Source organism: Polypterus senegalus, chromosome 8, assembly GCF_016835505.1.
Source record: "Polypterus senegalus isolate Bchr_013 chromosome 8, ASM1683550v1, whole genome shotgun sequence".
Taxonomy (NCBI): Eukaryota; Metazoa; Chordata; class Cladistia; order Polypteriformes; family Polypteridae; genus Polypterus; species Polypterus senegalus.
The window spans coordinates 143,090,675-143,112,867 of record NC_053161.1 but is presented as its reverse complement, the minus strand read 5'-3'; the positions used below and the strand labels follow the sequence as shown (position 1 = coordinate 143,112,867).

Genomic DNA, 22,193 nt, shown 5'->3' with positions numbered 1-22,193 from the left:
GTTTGTACTCACACCACTAGTTTCAGGGACAGTTTGTATGCACAGGTTAGAAGACTGTTTAGCCCCCACTGATACTAACATTATCATTGGACCACTATAATTGTATTTATCTATCTATCAAAGTGAGAAATGTGGCTTTTCCATGAGAGCTTATAGTATAGACTGTCTAGTATTGTTAATGGATGTTCTCCCAGTCAGCAGCCAGTTGTTACTTGAGTTTAGAGTCCATATTTGGCTAAGAGAGTTCAGACAGTTGCTTAATGCGTTCTTTGTAGCGGATGATACCAAGTTTGTCCTGGGAGTCTGATAGATAGATAGATAGATACTTTATTAATCCCAAGGGGAAATTCACATAATCCAGCAGCAGTATACTGATACAAAGAAACAATATTAAATTAAATAGTAATAAAAATGAAAAGAATTAAAATAAAATTAATGTTCGCATTTACTCCCCCGGGTGGAATTGAAGAGTCGCATAGTGTGGGGGAGGAACGATCTCCTCAGTCTGTCAGTAGAACAGGACAGAGACAAAAGTCTGTCACTGAAGCTACTCCTCTGCCTGGAGATGATCCTGTTAAGTGGATGCAGTGGATTCTTCATGATTGACAGGAGTTTGCTTAGTGCCCGCCGCTCTGCCACAGATGTTAAACTGTCCAACTTTAATCCTACAATGGACCCTGCCTTATTAACAAGTTTGTCCAGGCGTGAGGCGTCTTTCATCTTTATGCTGCCACCCCAGCACACCACCGCGTAGAAGAGGGCACTCGCCACAACCGTCTAGGAGGACATCTGCAGCATCTTACTGCAGATGTTGAAGGATGCCAACCTTCTCAGAAAGTAAAGTCTGCTCTGAGCTTTCTTACATAGAGCATCAGTATTGGCAGTCCAGTCCAATTTGTCATCCAGCTGCACTCCCAGATATTTATAGGTCTGCACCCTCTGCACACAGTCACCTCTGATGATCACAGGGTCCATGAGGGGCCTGGGCCTCCTAAAATCCACCACCAGCTCCTTGGTCTTGCTGGTGTTGAGGTGTAAGTGGTTTGAGTCGCACCATTTAACAAAGTCTTTGATTAACTTTCTGTACTCCTCCTCCTGCCCACTCCTGATGCAGCCCACAATAGCAGGCAATGACTTGAGTGGGGAGCGCCACCTGAGGGAAAAGAACCTGATTATACAGTGCCCTCCATAATATTGGGGGCACAGACACATTTTTCCTTGATTTACCCCTCTGCTCCACAGTTTAAAATTACAAATCAAGCAATTCAGACGTGATTTAAAGTGCACATTGCAGACTTTCATTTATGGGTATTTGTATACATTTTGGTCACATGTTGCATGTAGAAATGACAACACTTTTTATACACCATAATGTTTGAGACAATTGGCGTCACAGGTGTTTGTGACTCCTCAGATGCGTTTTTTTGTTGCTTCATAAGACATCTTGGCTTCTTTCTTCTTTGGGAGTCTGTAGTTGCCATTGTTGAACATGAGAAAAAGAGCTGTGCCAGTGGAAGTCAAGTAAGGCATTATGAGGCTGACAAACAAGAATAAAACCATTACAGACTTCAATAAAACCTTAGGGTTATTTAAATCAACTGTCTGGAATATCATTTAGAAGAAAGAATGCACTGGTGAGCTCAATAATCACAAAAGTGCTGGTTGGCAAAGGAAGGCTTCCAGTGTTGATGTGGTAAAGAAAAGCACCAAACCTCTGTCCGATACATCAGAAACAGCCTTCAGGAGGCAGATGTGGACGTGCCAGAGACGACTATCTGCAGAAAACATCATGAACAGAAATACAGAGGCCACACTGCAAGATACACACCAGTACTTAGCCACAAAAACAGGATGGCCAGATTACAGTTTGTGAAAAAAGACTTAAAAGAGTCTGCAGAACTCTGATAAAATGACTTGTGGACAGATGAGACGAAGATGCTCTTTCCATCACTCTGATACAGGTTCAAAGATCCAAAGTACAGGGTGTCCCAAAAAGAATATCAGAGTTTTAAAAAGCTGTGGCTTGGCACCCATTCATCGAAGACTGCAGAGCAACCTAGTGTCATCTTGAGGAATTAATCTAGCTTCATTTCGTTGCTGGTAGATGGTGCTGGTGTTTATCAAAAAGCTAACAGTGTAGTATTGTTTTGATTAGTTATGTTTGCAGTTATGGCTGTTCCCCAACAAAAAGCTTTTTGCGTTTGCAGATTCACCAGAACTCAATTGGTTGTTACTGTGGAGCGGGCATTTCGTCAAAAATATGGGACTGACCCTTCGAATGACTAACATCCATCGATGGTACCGGCAATTTCAGGATACTGGGTGTATCTGCAAAGGTAAAAGCATCGGGCGACTTCGAAATTCCTCCTCTGCTGAAAATGTCTCCCGAGTGCAAGCTGCATTCACTCAGAGCCCATCGAAATCAGTTCAACAAGCAAGTCATGAGTTACAGATACCAAAGTCAAGTGTATGGCGAATTCTCCGACGCCAGTTGGTTATGAAACCGTACCATCTGCAGTTGGTTCAGGCCCTTAGACGAGGGGATAAGACGCGTCAAGTTGAGTTTTCAACTTTCATCCAGAAACATTTGGAGCCCAATGAAGATTTTTGTTCCTTGATTGCCTTCAGTGATGAGGCCACATTTCAAATTAGTGGGAAGGTAAATCGTCATAATGTACGAATTTGGGGTGAAGAAGTGAACGAGGCTCCCCCAAAACTAACGTTTTTTGCGTGTGAAACACGTGAATATAACCGTTTTTGTATATGCTTGTATAATTCAATAAATATAGATCTTTGAAACTCTGATATTCTTTTTTTATACACGTAATAAAACTAGATTAATTCCTCAAGATGCCACTAGGTTGCTCTGCAGTCTCTGATGAATGAGAGCCAAGCTACAGCTCTTTAAAACTCCGATATTCTTTATGGGACACCCTGTATAGCACTTTATCTGATAAACACAGTGGTAGGGGTGCTATGGATTTGGGCATGTATGGCTGCCCCAGGTACTGGCACACGTATCTTCATTAAAGATGGAACTGCTGATGGCAGTGGCACAATGAATTCTGAGATGTTCTATGGTGTATGCCCAAGTTCCAGTAACTCATTGGATGGCACTTCACCTTACAGCAAGATAATGATTCCAAACATACTGTTAAGGCAACACAGGAGTTTTTCTAAAAAATGAAAAATTATAGAATGGCCAAGCCAGTCACTCAATTTAAATCCAATTGAACAGGGGGGCAAACTCCCAAAACAAGCAGAAGGTGAAGATGGCTGCATTAGAGGCTTGGCAGAGCATCACCAGAGAACATCCTCAACGCCTGGTGATGTCTGTGAATCTCAGACTTCAAGCAGTCATTGCATGCAAGGGATATGTGACAAAGTCCTAAATATGACTGCTTTAACGGACCTGTCATTGCTGTGACCCAAATATTATGGTGCGCTGAAATGGGGGGAACATACAGAAAAAGTGTTGTCACTTCTACACGGTGTGACTAAAACAAATGTAAATCCCCTTCAATAAAAGTCTGCAATATGCACTTTAATTACATCTGAATTGTTTGATTTGTACTTTTAAACTGCGGAGCAGAGGGGCAAATCAAGGAAAAATGTGTTTTTGTTCCAAACATTACAAACAGCACTGTACATTCCCAGACTGGTATATTAATTGTCTTTGATTGGTAATAAACTGCTAGTCTGTGAAAGACATGAAAGTAACAGTTCTATACATTGTATACAAATGACAATACTTTTGAACTTGACTTTATTAGCTGTTTTGCCAGTATTCAGATGTACCCCCATCTGAGGTATCTATACTAAGAAATTAGCTGGAAAGAAAATGCAGGTAGGGTTGAAGTATTTATGGGTGACCTCTTTGTACTCCATAGCTAAGTGAGCCCAACATATCCCAAAGGTTATACCGAAAAAACCACACCTCATAGTCCAAATTATGAAAAACACAAAAATTACACTGCAGCTTACTGGGTCAGACTCCATACGGTTTTTATTGCATTCTAATAGTCTTGGCCAGTTAATTGGCAAAGGTGAAGAAGGTTTAAGGAAGGAAAATGTTTGCCTCATGTAAGTAGTTTGTGCTCATTTAAATCGGGCATGAATATAGAAACTTAGTTATGATTGGCATTTCAGTGTTAGAACCAAAATCTGCAGGGAAGATCAGGGGAGGAAACGATTATCGGCGTCAGCCCAGAATTTACATTGTAGTTCACAGCCCCATTCATTCATAATGGACCAATTTATAGTTATCTTTAGGACGTTGTTGCAGCAGCAGGTGAAACGGATCTGGTGCACCAACAGCAGAAAAGTAATGCTGTGTTCACACACTATTGAATACACTGCAAACGTGAGCTTCCTAGTGGGAAATTTTCTATGAATGCACTTCGAAGTGAGAGAGCTTAGTTGGACAATTCTGAGAGAACACTGATACCCAAATTAGCAGAACTGTATCATAATGTCAACCTTTCATTTCATTCAGTAATCCATCCATCCATTTTTCCAAACCTGCTTTTCCTGAGCAGGGCTGCTGTGAAGCTGGAGCCTATCCCAGCAAGCATTGGGCATACAGCAGGGACAATCCATCCTGTCGTGGGCTGGCGTTCTGTCCAGGAACACATACACATCAAGAGCCAGTTTAGTACAACAAAACTACGGAACAATGTGATGTACATTTAAAACATGTAGTTTCCTTTTCATTTTCTTTTTTTTGGCACTGAATTACACATCAATGTTACATTTGAAATTCAAGTGAACACAAATAATTAGAAAGGTTGGGAACTCTGAAAAGAATTCCCACAGCAGGCAGACACATTACAATTCACAGACTGACTAGCTGAACATCACACTCAATATTACACCATTAATGAAAACCTGCACCTGTTGCAGTCCTCCTTGAACTGATCTGAGTATCCAGCATATACTGTATAAGAAGACACACAGAAATCCATTCCTCGCCACTGAAGCTCTGCATTTAGCGACAGGCCAGTTGATGTTAAAGTTGTGATACTTCATCATTGCAAATACGCTAAATGGCTATTTGGCAAATAGATCAATTGCATTGTTACATTTGTTGTTATTCCTGTGCAACATTCAAAGCTTGATTCACCTTTTGATGTACCTAATATATATGAATGTTATGTGTTCACTTTTGTTAAACTATTTCCTGCATACTAGTTCCCCTTTTTGTAATTTGATCCTTTTGTCATCAAAAGAAGCTACTCCGAGATAGAAATAAGGCTAATTTGAGACAAAGACACCCTCTGTTGTTTTGCCATGAATTAAATAATATCCAGAATTGAGACAGGAATATAAACTGCCCCTAATCAAATGAACATCAACAGTTTAACTGTACAAAGATGAACAAACGATAAGAACTTAATACCCTGAAAATTTCTGGAAAAAAGTGATAGAACAAAATGATGGCAAAATGCTTGTTTTCTCCTGTCACATGTGCATTTGTTTGAGCAGCATGTACTTGGAGTTGAATTACCACAGCCATGGGATATATTTCTCATACACAAAAGGGTTTTATAGTTGTGTGTAGATTGCCAAGGAATTTTTTAATCTTTCAAACTCACTTAATTATATTCAGAGTCAAGGAGGCCCAGTTTAATAGTGTATGAATATTTACCAGGGTGGCACACGAGACAGAGGCCCTGCACAAAATTAGCAGTTCTGGATTGATTTTAGTAGCAGTAGTGCTCAAATGAAACTACACACATTTTGTTTCATTGTGTTAGTTGCGTTATCTGTGTCTTTCCTGGGAAAAAATACATGTTGGATTAATTAAAATGGCGATTTTCAATTGTTAAGCTTTATTTCGACCCATGAGAGATTCATGGAACAATCTCCCATAATGAGTCCTTCTTCAGAATGCACAATTCAGCAATAGTGAATAGTGCTGGTTCTGAGAGCAGTGTGCCAAAACCAAGGTAGCCTTCCATGTGTACCACAGAGATCGTCATTGTAGATCGTATGGTATGAAATCCTTTTAAGTCAATGCAGTGATTATCACAACAGGTATGTGTGTTACAAAGGTCATATTGGAAACCAGTCGATGATTTGTGATGGATTTCTTTGTGTGCCATTTTGTAGAGATAGCTTTGCAGAGACATGAATCTGGAACAAGTTATAGAGCAGTTGAATCAGAAACCTTGACAACCTTTAAGAAGTATCTGGATGAGATACTGGAACAGCTTAGCTACTAGCTAAATAAATGAGCTTGGCAGACTGAATGGTCTCTTTTTCTTTGTCAGATTTCTTATGTTCATGATATTTTGGCTAGTGAAGATGCTGTACCACCTATGCTGTTCTTTTGGTGTGTATTTAGAAGCTTGAAGAGAAAGGTTTAGTACTTCAACAACAAAAGGCACTTCATTCCAGGTGTGCACTACCAATCAACTACTTCTGCATTACTTATCGTTAAGATTCACATTATTACTAACTATGCCAAATTATCAGTAAACATCAGCTATTTTCCTAAATTTAAAGCTAAATTTCCCTTTTGGGACATGTCTATCTGTCTGTCTGTCTGTCTGTCTGTCTGTACTAATTCCATTATATAGTGCCTTTCATATCTATCTGTGTATTGCTTATTCTAGTTCCCATCTTATCTAGAAGCAATCTGAAGATCAGGACATTGATACTGCAGAAGTAAGGACTGATGGTAGTTTTTTGTAGATATTTTGAACATTTTCTTTCATTAATTTTCCAAAACTCACTTCTTCCAATGCAGACAACTTGCACCACTCACTTTATCTCCTTTATATCTCTTTATTATTGAGAGTCATTATTATTTTAATTTAAAAACTTCCCGACTCCTGTCATCTTCATTCCCTGTTTTAGTTGCTGTAGCTGCGGTGTGTATTATAATGAAGGCACCAGTTCAGTGCAACAGATTACAGTGAATTTGTGGAAAATATCAGCATGTGGGAAGGGAGTGATATGAGGTGATGAAGGAGGATTTAGATTACACTTATACTGTTTCACAAATCACCTTGCTCCCAATTCATTTTTTCAGCAAATTTTGAATGCACAGAATGAACATTATATAAACTCTGCTCTCATTCAATTTATTTGGACTAAATATTAAATCAGAGAGGTGGTGAAAACAGCTTTTACAAATTGAGGAAATTTGAGGCAACTTAGTTGTTGCCTGACCATATTGATTATGGCAGGAACCATTTGTAGGAGGGGGGATTCTTACCATAAAGTATTTTAGCTTGATGGTTTCATCTGTTATTATTAAATGATTACTCTATGGACTGGAAAGTTGCCCAAGATGCTGAGGCATACAATGATTAATTGGATTGAAAAGCATCCAAATACAGTCCATAATGCTTTGGCCATTAGGATGCTGATTGATTAAATTATGGACCAATGTAAGAAGAAATAAAGACTTAAATGTCAGAAAATGTAGGCTTGAGAATGTGTGCGTGCTTTCTGTTGAAACCAAGTGCCAGTAATGCATCTGCCCAGTTGCAGTTTTAAAAGACTATGCAATCCTCCAGTAATTATTCTTGTGTTTAGTCGATCGAGGAATCACACGGACTGTAGTTCTACAGTGGCTGCTGATATGTTATCACTTCTTGTATGCTCTGCTCTCTCTGGGCATTTAAATCGGCCCTCATAAAAGACAAGTGACTGTATGTGGGAGCTGTGTGATGGATGTATATTACATTTACATGTGTTTATAATGCTAATGTTGGTATTCAAACTGGTTTATACATCACTAGTGCAATAATTTTCTCTACTTCTGCAGTGTGAGCTCCGGCAGGTGAAGTGACTCGCTCAGGGTCATGCCGTCAGTCAGCAATGGTGATTTAACTTGTAGCCTTGTTATCTCCATTTCAGAATCTTTAACTATCTGAAGAGCTCAAAAATTAAAAATTTGCAAGCAGTATTTAAGTTGTTATCCAAAAATGTGAAGCCTTATGATTTTCCACTGTATCACCCAAAAACTCTCATTTTTATATATATTGTCACGCTTGTCCAGGTGTTTCCCGGCAATCTCCCACCGACATGCCCCTGTGTGGCGGAAGTGCCGGCTGTATCCCCGGAATCAGTAAAGCTGTAAATTTAGAGAGCAGGCCGCTCACACAAACTGTGTGACCACGCAAGAGGAAAACTAGCGATGGAGCTCACCAAGAAAAATATAAAAACTTTAAAGAAGTTGCAAGCTGTCGTGACTCAGATTGAAGAGACTGTCCTGAGTGGATGCTTCACTAGTAGCAGCTTTATGGGAGAGTGACAACGAGAAAAAAAACGCATATGATGGTAAAGTTTTACTTAGAAGGTACATGGGAGTGCTCTGAGCCACTTGGCCCAAACAAAGGATTTATCGTCTAATGATATCATAATGAAGCTTTTTGGCCATCAGATAGAAACACCATGTTACACTGCTGCACATTATGAACAAACATACCATCTTACCATGAAGCAGTTTAGTGGCAGCATCATGCTATGGAAATGCCTCCCTGCAACAGGCCTTGGAAGACTTGTGTGAATGAGATGAATGCAGGAAAATACTGGATGATCCTGGAGGAAAAGCAGATGTAGTTTGGAAAAAGATTTGCTTTCCAGTAAGGCAATGACAACTAGCATAAAACCCCCAAGCTCCACAGGAATGGCTTCAGAACAACAATGTTAATGTCCTGGAGTGGCTGGGATGGCTCTGAACTTGGAAAAACATCTATTCACTCATAGTTCCCATGCAAACTGACAGAGCTTGAGCAGATGTGCAAAACTGAGAGAGTCCTCTGCACACAGCCTTCAGGCTTTAATTACTGCCAAAGGTGCTTCTATTAAATACCGACTACTGAAGGGGGTAAATACGTATGAGAACAGTGGTTTTGTATTTTATATGTGTATGTATTTGCAGCTTAACAAAGGTCTGTTTTCACTTTGACATTAAAGAGTCTTGTTCTGCTGATTGGTGTCAACAAACCAAATAAATTTCAGCTGTGCTTCAATATTGTTTAACAATAAAATATGAGACTTTCCAATGGGGTGAATACTTTTTACAGATGAATGTAGATGAATATTTTATGGTTATATACTTTTCTTTTTATAAATACATTTAAGCATTTTGAGCTTGCCAGCAGGGATGAGCACTACATTATATAAGAATAAACTGAATTAGGTTGCAGTCAGGTGTTGAATTTTGGCCTCTTCATTGTTTATGAAGAACTTTCACATTCTCCTCATTTTTTTTCTTTTTTCCTTCCCTCTTTCACATTACAAAGGATGGACTATAGATAGATGTAGCAGATTAAACTAAGTTATCGTACAGATGTGAACAGCTCTTCGCTTCTGACATACATACAATATGCTTATTGATCTTCTTATACCACAATTCGTTATATTGTTGTAGAATCCTCAGGGCCTAGGTGGGTATTGTAATGATTATCTTACATCACAGATGCAATGAGAACATCATATTCATTTTTTGTGAAATCTTACAAATCCTTTCTTTATTGTGTAGAAGTAGTATAATAGCTCATTGGGTTTTAGTAATATTTCACATTTACTTGTTATCCCTTTTGTTTAACTTAAATTTAGAAATCTCTTCCCCCCCCAGCACATCCTGGTGTGGCGGAAGTGTTGAGGTCCAGAGCTTTCCAAGGTATCCTGGCTGGGTCGTCACCCCAGCCATCTGTGACACGAGTTTATAAACCTTTTTCTGATACAATCCACTTCTGACAAGTTTATGTATTGGGCTTCCCGACACTATAGAGTGTGGTAAACATGTCAGTTTTGCTTAGCCCTTCCAGGCACTGCTAATTATTATTACTTTGGTGGAATCCAGAGTGAGAAGAGTGATCTGGGGAATGGAAATCAGCTGTCCCTGTGCTCGAATATTTGCACATATTAACAAACTGGGTATGTTCCTTTTTGAAATACTTGACGACAACCAATGCTCAATATTCTGAGATCTAAGGAAAACCCTGTAGATATCTGAAAGGCTCAGATCCACATTATTATCTACTCAACTTTTTTATGACAAAAGAATCTAAAGGCAAAACAAGAAAATAAAGTGAATGGTTGTAAACAATATATATATATATATATATATACAGTACATATATATATATATATTGATTATATCTTGCAGGCTCTTAAAACTTCTTTCTTCAGAGTTAATGCTTTTTAATATAGATACAGTAACTAATTGGTATTATCTTTGCCTCCCTCTCCAATAAGGAGAGGAGTGGATGTCACACATTAAAATCTGCACCAGTATGGACCTTTACACTGTAATAACTGACAGTTGCCAGCCACAAACTAGCAAACATCTGGAGGAGTAGAAACCGCTCCTTTTAACATCATTAGCAATAGGAGAAGTCCTATGCTCCTGTGCGTAGGGCACTGTAAGCTGGGCGCCTCCTGGTGACATCATCTGAGCTCTCTTTTACTTGGCTCCCACCTTTTTGTGCAGCGCTAACAGACCACTACACTTCAGTGATCCTCGCTGCAAATGCTGCCGACTATGCCAAGTGTTTTTCGACAAAACAATTAAGGATTGTACAACAGCAAGTTTTAGAAACATATTTATTTGTCCATGAAAAGGTATATTTCTTCTTAAGTTGTCTTTAAGCAGTTTCATGACTTAACATTTACAAGCAGGTCAGATTCAGTTTTAAACTGAGCTGCTCTTTGCTGCTTATAGAAACTGAAGTGTACAGTATTTTTCAAATAGCAGCACAGTGCAAATGCCAGGCTCCCATATGAATATTTCCTGATTTGTGTTTAAGTTTTTTTGCCTTTTTACTGACATTATTGTTTTGATTTATCAAATTATTGTTTTTGAGTGTCCTGATTTATTGTATAATTTACAGTTTTTATGTTGTTCTTGTTTTTAATTTTTATTACTATTTTTGTAACCTCGTCACAGCACCATTTTGCCTAAGGTTTGTTGGTGGGTGCCACCATTTCATGCCACTTTGGTGTTAGGCATATGGGTGGATTACAACATGATGTGTGATATCATCATAAAATATTGTCACGTTTATTGTCCTCCATCTGAAATTTTGAATTAAATATGAAAAAATACATGTGATATCCCAGTGCTAAAGAAATTTAAGGAATGAACAAAAGACTTAACAAGATTTAATTTGATTACGACAACAAAAGGGATTTATACTAATGCTCTAGTTTTGAATAAAAGTAGTAAGGATAAGATACATCAGACCTCTTCCTGTTTATTTTTATTTTTATTTTTTTTGTTGTGGTTCCCTTATCACTGTCCAAAATATTGCAACGATTTCTTTGCCTCTCTAAGCAATATTAAGTCTAATGTTTAAAAAAGAAACAAATTCAATACTGCAAAATTACAAAATTTAAAACAAGCTCATAACACTGCAAGAAGTTGTTAAATTTTCATATCTTCATACAAAAAACTGGCGTAAAAATGTATTGTGAAATAATTAAAGATTGCGCATGCTGCTACTGGAGTGATATAAACCAGTAAATGACAATTGATACGGACGAGCAGGATACGCAATTCAGGCTGTCAACTGACTTCAGGATTCTCAATTCAGACAGCCTGCTGTTAGTTTGTTTCTAGGTCTTGGCGCCTCAATTGCTTTAACTGTAATGTATTGTTCTTGCATTGAATGTTGCTTCTGGAATTAAGAGCTAATAAAACCAGTCACTTGACGGTACGTTTACAAGTGGTCTCAGTTAGTATTACATGCATGAAACCCTGGTTACAATAATGGTAACAGATGTACTCTTATTTTGATCCCATCTCCCATCTGAATTTGTCCAGCCTAGTTGCCACATTTCTCCCTGCTGCATCATTACTTCATTTATTAACATGTAGATAAACAAGTGCTGGGTTACTCAGGTTTGCTCCGGCTCAGGGGAACAAGAATGACAGCACCTCACTCCTAATCTTTAGCTAATACCCCAACTTCCGTGACCCCCTGTGCACCAGTTTTCTAGCCTATAGTCATAAAGAATGGGATTACAGCATCCAAGTGCAATATATACTTTCTCATGTGCTTGAGATACAAATTGAAACGACTGGCCCAATCTGACTGAGTCCGGATACTTGCTTTTGTCTTACCTGTCCATCATCTTCCTTGAACATCATGGCCGGTCCCTGATGGGATTATTTTTCATGCATTTAGTAGAGTCTGTTTTCTTTCTTGATCTGCTGCCAAGACACTTTGAACAAGCTACTACTCCTGGCTCTGAAACCAGACATCCTTAGAAATCAGGTGTTAGTGGTAAAGCATCATGTTTCACTAGATTGTATACAATAGTAGATTTGAGCTTGTGATGTGTGAAATACTGGAATGTCCAAAAGGTGGTGGGCAGTCGAATTTTGACTTTGCATCTTTGTTTCGATGGATTGTAGACCCCTGTAAAATAAACACAAATAAGGCTTAAAAAAGAGTTCCAGTTTAATATCACTGGATGGAAGGGGCACAGGGCACTGTCAGTGTGTTGTCAAAGACACCGTATAGCACAAGTAAGTCTTTACATTGGCTGGAGACTAGTGGGTCCTTTTGCAGGAGTGTGAACTTGCAGATGGGGAGAGGTGGCTGGAGTTAGTCAAGGGTCACAAATTCTCCTCTGGGTTGGTGGCTTTAGACTTGTGGAGAAAGCAGACAGATTCTTGTGCTCCCTGGTGTCATCTCCAACCCTCTCCTGTCATTTCATTTGCTTACATGCACTTTTAAACCATCACACTCTCAACAGTCCCTGGAGTTTGTCTCAAAGAATGCAATTAACTAGAATTTTGGTTTTCCTCTCCTCCATTGACAATTGGTAATATGTTTTTGTTAGTCATAATTCTGTTACATTTTAGCTAAAGCTTTTGATTCTCTTTACTGTCTATGTAACCAAATGTGTCTTTGCCTGTAACATATATTCACCCACTCGGAAATATTCACATTTTATTGTTATACAACAATGAATGACAGTGGATTTAATTTAACCTTTCTGACACCGATCAACAGAAAAAGATTTTAATGTCAACGTGAAACGGATCTCTGCAAAGTGGTCTAAATGAATTACAAATATAAAACACAAAAAAATTGACGGCATATATATTTGTTTTGTTATTTTGACACCCCTAGATCATCACTGGTGAAGTGAATTGGGTTTAAAAGTTCCAGAATTAGTTGAATGGAGATCACCTGTCTGAGGTTTAAGTTCAATTCAGTATAAATGCACGAGAATGTATGTGGAAGATCCAACTTGTGGTCAGTTTTGTGGCCTAACCAACACAATGAAGACAAAGGAACACTACAAGCAACTCCATGAAAGGGTGATTGAGACAGGGGTTGGAGACAAAAAAAGTTTTTAAACCTACCGAACATCTGTTTAAACAGCTAAACCAGTCATTACGAAATAGAAACAGTATGACAGGGCTGTAAATTTAGAGAGCAGACCGCTCACACAAACTGTGTGACCACACAAGAGGAAAACTAGCGATGGAGCTCACCAAGAAAAATATAAAAACTTTAAAGAAGTTGCAAGCTGTTGTGACTCAGATTGAAGAGACTGTCCTGAGTGGATGCTTCACTAGTAGCAGCTTTATGGGAGAGTGACAACGAGAAAAAAAACGCATATGATGGTAAAGTTTTACTTAGAAGGTACATGGGAGTGCTCTGAGCCACTTGGCCCAAAGGAATGATTTATCGTCTAATGATATCATAATGAAGCTTTTTGGCCATCAGATAGAAACACCATGTTACACTGCTGCACATTATGAACAAACATACCATCTTACCATGAAGCAGTTTAGTGGCAGCATCATGCTATGGAAATGCCTCCCTGCAACAGGCCTTGGAAGACTTGTGTGAATGAGATGAATGCAGGAAAATACTGGATGATCCTGGAGGAAAAGCAGATGTAGTATGGGAAAAGATTTGCTTTCCAGTAAGGCAATGACTGCTAGCATAAAACCCCCAAGCTCCACAGGAATGGCTTCAGAACAACAATGTTAATGTCCTGGAGTGGCTGGGATGGCTCTGAACTTGGAAAAACATCTATTCACTCATAGTTCCCATGCAAACTGACAGAGCTTGAGCAGATGTGCAAAACTGAGAGAGTCCTCTGCACACAGCCTTCAGGCTTTAATTACTGCCAAAGGTGCTTCTATTAAATACCGACTACTGAAGGGGGTAAATACGTATGAGAACAGTGGTTTTGTATTTTATATGTGTATGTATTTGCAGCTTAACAGAGGTCTGTTTTCACTTTGACATTAAAGAGTCTTGTTCTGCTGATTGGTGTCAACAAGCCAAATAAATTTCAGCTGTGCGTCAATGTTGTTTAACAATAAAATATGAGATTTTCCAATGGGGTGAATACTTTTTACAGATGAATGTAGATGAATATTTTATGGTTATATACTTTTCTTTAGTGTTTTATGTTTATAAATACATTTAAGCATTTTGAGCTTGCCAGCAGGGATGAGCACTACATTATATAAGAATAAACTGAATTAGGTTGCAGTCAGGTGTTGAATTTTGGCCTCTTCATTGTTTATGAAGAATTTTCACATTCTCCTCATTTTTTTCTTTTTTCCTTCCCTCTTTCACATTACAAAGGATGGACTATAGATAGATGTAGCAGATTAAACTAAGTTATCGTACAGATGTGAACAGCTCTTCGCTTCTGACATACATACAATACGCTTATTGATCTCCTTATACCACAATTCGTTATATTGTTGTAGAATCCTCAGGGCCTAGGTGGGTATTGTAATGATTATCTTACATCACAGATGCAATGAGAACATCATATTCATTTTTTGTGAAATCTTACAAATCCTTTCTTTATTGTGTAGAAGTAGTACAATAGCTCCTTGGGTTTTAGTAATATTTCACATTTACTTGTTATCCCTTTTGTTTAACTTAAATTTAGAAATACACGTCAATGCTTTCACAGTCCACTGCGATAAGGATTCTTCTTTGTATTAGGCACAGTTTTCCAGCAGGTAATGAAAAAAAACCTTATCTGCAAGACTTGTGTCTATATGCCCACATTTTTTTCAGTGGTTTAATGTTTAATATGTGATCCATTCAGCAGAAAAAAAGATACACAAGAAAAGCTTGCACTGCCATGCTGGGAGATATTGTGCAAGAGCATAGACTGTGCTGGAGAAGTTAATCCAAGCAGATTAATATGACCTGGACCCCAGGAGGCTCTAATGAACCAGATAATGAGTTTGCTCACTGCACACATGCATATTGTATTTGATAAGGTGGCGTCTGGCCGATTATGTGTTAATAAAGTGGACAGGAAGAGGACTCCCTGTAGGCTGTCCTTGGCAAAGGTGCATGGGCTCAACCAGCTGCTGAGCACTTTAGTTTTACTTGATGAGCTTTTATTGCACATGATGGAAAGAGAGCGGTTGGAAAAATTACTCCTTTAATTCATGAAGACTGAGCTTTAATTATATTTAAGAACACAGTGTGACTAGTGGTGCTTGCCTTTTTGAAGTTTGCAGGCTCTGTCTTGGCTTTCAAAAGTGGGCAGCAGAGGCTAGTGTGCGGAAAATAAAACCAGACAGAGTGAAAAAAGAAAGGAAGAGAGAAAGAAAAGTGCAAGCAGGACAGCAAGGGAACAGAGAGAGTCAAATAAATGAGGAAGTGGCAGCCCAAAATAAGAGTGAAAACGGAAAGAAGAAAAACATCATAGATAAGGGATCAAAAGTAATGTTTTCAACACCTCTAAAAGAATTTAATCTTCACAATATCTGTACTTTCCAACATTTACATTTTGTCAAAAAGAAAAGAAATATAAACCTGTGTCCTTAGAGTTGTTTTGTATATTGGCCTCTGTGTCACATGTTTAAACTGGTCCAGAAAGGTCTAGAGTGCTTTACTAGCAATTCCTTCTGTAAAACAATTTCCCGACCTTGTATTTTGAACCCCACTCTTCATTCTTCAATGCTCAAGCATATCCCATTTAGCAGGCCATGCTCCACTTTGCATTAGTGTCAGTGCTGGGATCAAGCAGGAATCGGTGAGGAAGGGACACCTGTACATCTCACGCCCCATACCCACACTCGGTCACTCAAGGCTAATTTGTAGTTCCCATCTCTGCACTGTGGTTTTATGACCACAGCTTTAAATGCCAGTCCACAGTTTTTCAATAAATAGGTATTGATTCTTTAAAGGCAAGAGGGTATTATAAAAAATAAAGAGGTCCAAGGTCAAACATGAATGAGAAGTAAACTAATTGCCAGTCTTAAAAACAGCCAACAAAAAGCACAAGTTTCCAGCGCTAATCTAGAAATCCTTTCTTTCAGTATTACTAATTTGTATTTCTCTTTGAAGAAGGTCCAAAGTTAGAAGGCTGGGTAATGCATACTGGCACTTTTTTTTTGTTGTTTTAAATAATGGTGACCTCACACTTAGTGAGACCTGCAGCCACATGAAGAGTGACAAACCTGTTGCAACTGTAAGGCTAAAAGTCAAATAAGATAAGCCACCAGGTCAAAAGACAGAACGAGAGATTAGACATGAGTTAAAACCAAAAAATCCATCCTATATTTTATCAAACCTGAATACTCTATAAAAATCATAGTCAGAAGTCCCTATATGAATATCTAAAAATAAAAAAAACTTAAATACTTAGAAAGAATGGTTAGAGATTCCAAAGATCAAATGCAATTCTGCACTCCGTCAGTGTGTTTCCGTGACCACGCCCACAGCAGCCACATAATGCACCATGACAACAAGACCAAAAAATAGGTGTGCCCAAAATGAAAACAAAATAGCATTGTGGTAATTTCCAAAGCAAATATCAATTTAAATGAATAAACACAACAACAGGTTGGTTGCATCCGTGAAAATAATACAGAAAAAAGTAATTCACACTAGGACAAATTGTTTATAAAATTTCAACATGCTGACATCACAAGACAAGAACAAAAATAAATTTCAAAATAATAAAATGGTATATATATATATATTTTATACAGTACAGTATGTGTCATAATGTCATTGTACGCACTTGACATGTGGGTGGTAAAACCACATTCATTTAGTTTGCTTTTTTTTTTAGAACATTGAAACAATCTGAATAAAAAGCAGACATTTAGCCCAACAAAGCTCACCAAATAATATCTAGTCTAGTTTTTAAAGTCCCTTAAGTCCAACTGTATACCACACTACTTGGTTGCTTATGTCATGTGTTTAAAGGTCTCTGTGTGAAGAAAAACTTCCTAATTTCTTTTTGCTTAAACTGAAAATGCTCAGCTCTTTTAATTTTTCTTCATAATTCAACCCCTGTAGCCCTGGAATCAGCCTAGTCGCTCTTCTCTGGACCTTTTCTAGTGCTGCTATGTCCATTTTGTAGTCTGGAGACCAAAACTGCACACAGTACTCCAGGTGAGGCCTCACCAGTGCATTATAAAGCTAGAGCAGAACCTCTTCGGACTTGTACTCCACACATTGCGCTATATAACTCTGCATTATGTTAGCCTTCTTAATGGCTTCTGAACACCTTGTGGCAGTTGATAGTGTCGAGTCCACTATGACTCCTAAATCCTTCTCATAATATGTACTTTTGATTTTCAGACTTTCTAATGTGTATTCAAAACTAACATTTTTACTTCCTACGTTACATTAAATTTAATTTACCACAAATCTGCCCAAGCCTATATTATGTCCGTCTGTTCCAGATTATCTGCCAATCAACCTAGGTTGGTATGATCTACAAATTTAACCAGTTACATTTACTCTTGTTCAAATCATTTATATATAAAAATAGCAGTGACCCTAGCACTGACCCCTGTGGAACACCACTCTTACTTATTTTATTTATTAATATTTATATTTAGAAATAAATTTATATTTATATATGCTTTGTAATTGTGTTTGCTTAATAAAAAAACGTGTAATGATGAATAATGTTAATTACTGTATACTATTTAAAAAAAATCGTTTTATCATCGATTGGTCGAATGACTGTTTGGACACTAATCTACTAATCTGAGACAAAAATTGTTCAGTGTGGACTACACCAAAGATCCAAAACCTCATCTACACATCTTGAAAGCATTGTGTGTCTATTTAAGTTTGGCACCCAAGATTACATATCTCTCCTATTGATACAGAGGATAAAGGAAAGGGGCAAAACCTAATGAAACCTAAAATCTCCTCTATAAAGAAGTTATGACATATGCATATGTTCAAGAACGTGTCAGCTAGAGTGCCATGGAAGATGCTGGATGGTTATTGTATGTTGTTAATATTGTGTGTACCATATAATTCTAGGTTATTACAGCAAAGTGCTCAAGTATATACCATGGTTTTTTACTATTTTTATAAAGTCTTAAATATGATTTGTGCAGTGTGTCATGAAAACATAAAGAAATGTCTTTAAAAGCTAAATGTTAAGATTGTAAAGAAAATAGAAGCTACACATAAGAAATGCTTAATCACTGGGGTTAGTACACGTCCACTAAAATTAGCTGATGTGGATCATTGAAGAGGGGGCACTGATACAGAGCACTGTTAAAATCCATTCTCCTGGGAGCATGGACGCCAACACAGTTTAGTGATCCAGGCATGGTTCAGCTCACAGAGTTGGGGAAAGTGAGGCAGAAGGTGTTGCTTCTGACTCTGAGTGTTGTGATCTGAAGCTGGCAGTGTCAGCATGAGGGTGACCAGGTTGATAAGAGTTTGTGGACCTACATGAAAGAAGCCTTGGCATATCAAGGCAGTTGGCGACAACCACGGTAAACCCCATCTAGGCCATTACAATATGTACCTGTAGTTCCTACTGCTGTGCAACTACTCCTGACAACAAAGTTTCTTATAACACATTAAAGTTCTAGAATACCTAATTAAGTGCGGTATTACTGTATATATATTTCAATATCGGGAAATTCACAAAAAGATTCACAAAAGGCTGATTATAACCGCATTTCAATACAAAGTACACTGATGTGAGTATCATGTGATTAACACTTTATCTCACTTTAGTTTAAAATGGCCTTTGCTCTAGGCTGAGTTTACATGTCCAAGCCTATTTAATTTTCTTGTGGGCAGCCTCATTTCCATTCATAGTTCATATAAATTATGGCGGGTCACTTGCTTGCTTCAGATTGGTTAGGTATGTTCTCCATGAAGTTCACATAGCACCACCAGTTCTGCCAATTACAAAAATAGGCCGAGTGGGAAACAGATTCAGGAAACAGATAATATACAGCATTCAATACTGTAAATATATCTATCTGAACTATTTCCATTGTGTAGTTCCTTTCATATCTGTCTGTCTATCTTTGCATTGTGTTCTTTATGTCAACTTATTGGGTCAGCTGCATTCATTCATGGAGGTTATGAGGTAAATGAGTTTGGCTTAATCTAAATTGGAATGTGTTTCTGAAAAAGAATTCCTACTGAAAAAAATCCGGTTATCCCTCACAGCCATTTTGCTCTTTGATCAACCCATTTCAAGTGCACCTTGTGTGTACTTATGTTTAAATTCCTTTAATTCAGTCAGGCTAGCAATGTTATAAAAAACGGACTAGTCCTTTCTAATCTGTAGCTTGGAATGTTTTAGTATCCAGGTGACTGACTGTGCCTTCATCTCCGGCTCATCATATAGTCTGTTTCTGTTCTTTATTGGCATAGAGAGCCCCTATAATGGGGAGTCCCTATATGGCTCCCAATAATGAAGGGTTTAATCACTTTGAAGTAAATATAACCTTCACAAACCCACTTATTCCAATTGAGGGTTTTTAGGGAGGTGTGGTAAAATGCATTTGGGGTTCATGGCAGTGCATGTGATTTTTAGGCTCCAAGCAGGCATAGATACACATTGTAATATGGTGGAGCAGCCTTCCTTGTAGATGATGGAACTGGCACAGCATGGGTCTGTAATTAACCAAGCCACCAATGCCCGTGGGAACGTGAGCCGGATTTCAAAGGTTGTCTTTGCCTGAAAAGGGTGAGCTGAGGAGGTATCCGTTTTAGAAGGCAGGTCAGATCCAGTATTTTCAACCTTCGAATTTAACCTGTTTATTGGAATGTTTATTTAATTGAATTTGAACCTCTTAAAGAGGACAGATTTTATTGAGAATTATTTATTTATTTATTGGAAAATATCTCAGTGCACTTTTTGCACTTTGACCAAATAAAAAACACTTCTGCATATTTTCATCTGCCTTTGCTGTGTTATGTGTCGCCATTGCCCAGTCCATACTCGATTTCTTGACTATCAATATCTCAGGTTCAATAGAGTATGTTAGCTATGGGCAACCAGGGCATCACAGGTGGGCCACAGCCTATTTTGGCAACAATTATGGCATAGCAGGAAACAATCCTGGAGGATGTACCAGCAAATTACAGGGTTTACTCATGCACACACCCATAAAGGACCAATATAGAGTCTCCGATTTAACCTAACCTGCACATTTCAAGGAAAACCCAAGTAGATGCAGCAGACTCCACTCTAGTAAGAACTGGGTGCAGGATCCATGAGACAGCAGCAGTAGTTACAATTGCATCACATTTTTTATAGGTGACGGAGGGAAATTGAGGTACTCATCAGCTAAGTCAGTTACATAACAGAAAATGTGTGTGTAGTTTATTACAATGTAGCATTTATCCTCTTCATTTATGGTATCCAGCTGTGACCAAAATGCTGAACTGACAAGAGTGATGCTTGTCACATGGTGTTCTATTTTATGACGATGCTATGCACACGGTGTTCACCAGACGTTTGAAGCCCTCAAGCATGTGTTCCGCAAATCCTTGAATGCTGTGAAGTTTTTAGTTATGCCATCAGGCTATCCATTTGTACAGACCTTTGAAAGATGCTTTAAGGAAGTTGGTGGCCATGAAATAAAGGAAATGATGAAAGCATAGCTTGTTATCACACTGAAAACATTTTTTTTACAAAATTTTGAAAAACTTGGGCAATGTTTGACCAAATATTGTGCATATCAGGGCCACTTTTTTGAGGAATGATGACTTTGTGACTTTTACACTGCCAATGTGTGAATGAGTACTTTGTTGCTTGAACTTGTATTTCTGCATTGTCAAGGATTGTGTTTGTTTTGTTTGGGTGAGAATACCTGGTAAGAACTAAAGGTACTATGTGCATTTTAGAGAAGTGGGCAAGTAAAGATTGTTCTGCCAAGTTATTACATTTGATTTTATTTTTTAAATAGGTGCCATCAGAGCAAAGCTGGAAGCAAAACAACAGAGTTACTGAACATCATGGCATCTATCGCAGCTTACTATGCAGGAAAAAATGTGCTCATTACTGGAGCCACTGGCTTCATGGGCAAGGTGCTGGTGGAGAAGCTTCTGCGTTCCTGTCCTGACGTGAATGCCATCTACATCCTTGTGAGGCCAAAGGCGGGCATGTCTATGCAGGAGCGGGTGGATGACATGATGAAGTGCAAGGTAAGAATCATAACATTTACTCTTGCTTTGAGTAATGCTGTGTCAAATAAACAAATAAATATGCAATACTTGTCCGAACGTCATTTTATGATATTTGTCTGAAATTTTGTTTTTAGAAATAAGTCAAATGACATTGTAATGTGTAGCAAGAGTAGTGAGCAGGTCGAGGAGACCCTGGAGAGGTGGAGATATGCTCTAGAGAGGAGAGGAATGAAGGCCAGTAGGAACAATACAGAATACATGTGTATAAATGGGAGGGAGGTCAGTGGAATGGTGAGGATGCAGGGAGTAGAGTTGGTGACGGTGGATCCGTTTAAATACTTGGGATCAACAGTACTGAGTAATGGGGATTATGGAAGACATGTGAAAAAGAGAGTGCAGGCAGGGTGGAGAAGACTGTCAGGAGTGATTTGTGACAGACGGGTATCAGCAAGTGTGAAAGGGAAGGTCTACAGGACGGTAGTGAGACCAGCTATGTTATATGGGTTGGAGACGGTGGCACTGACCAGAAAGCAGGAGACAGAGCTGGAGCTGGCAGAGTTAAAGATATTAAGATTTGCATTGAGTGTGACGAGGATGGATAGGATTAAAAATGAGTGCATTAGAGGGTCAGCTCAAGTTGGACGGTCGGGAGACAAAGTCAGAGAGGTGAGATTGCATTGCTTTGGACATGTGCAGAGGAGAGATGCTGGGTATATTGGGAAAAGGATGATAAAGATAGAACTGCCAGGAAAGAGAAAAAGAGGAAGGCCTAAGCGAAGGTTTATGGATGTGGTGAGAGAAGACATGCAG

The 22,193-nt window shown here is 38.5% G+C and overlaps 1 protein-coding gene across 1 annotated transcript in view; it reads left to right on the top strand.

Moving 5' to 3' along the window:
* Positions 1 to 22,193, top strand: part of si:dkey-97m3.1 (fatty acyl-CoA reductase 1) — a 295,625-nt gene that overhangs the window by 89,389 nt on the left and 184,043 nt on the right. Inside the window, exon 2 of the mRNA XM_039761871.1 lies at positions 21,164 to 21,401. Coding sequence (XP_039617805.1) covers positions 21,213 to 21,401 — 189 coding nt within the window. The 5' untranslated portion in view covers positions 21,164 to 21,212. The remainder of the gene's footprint in view (positions 1 to 21,163; positions 21,402 to 22,193) is intronic.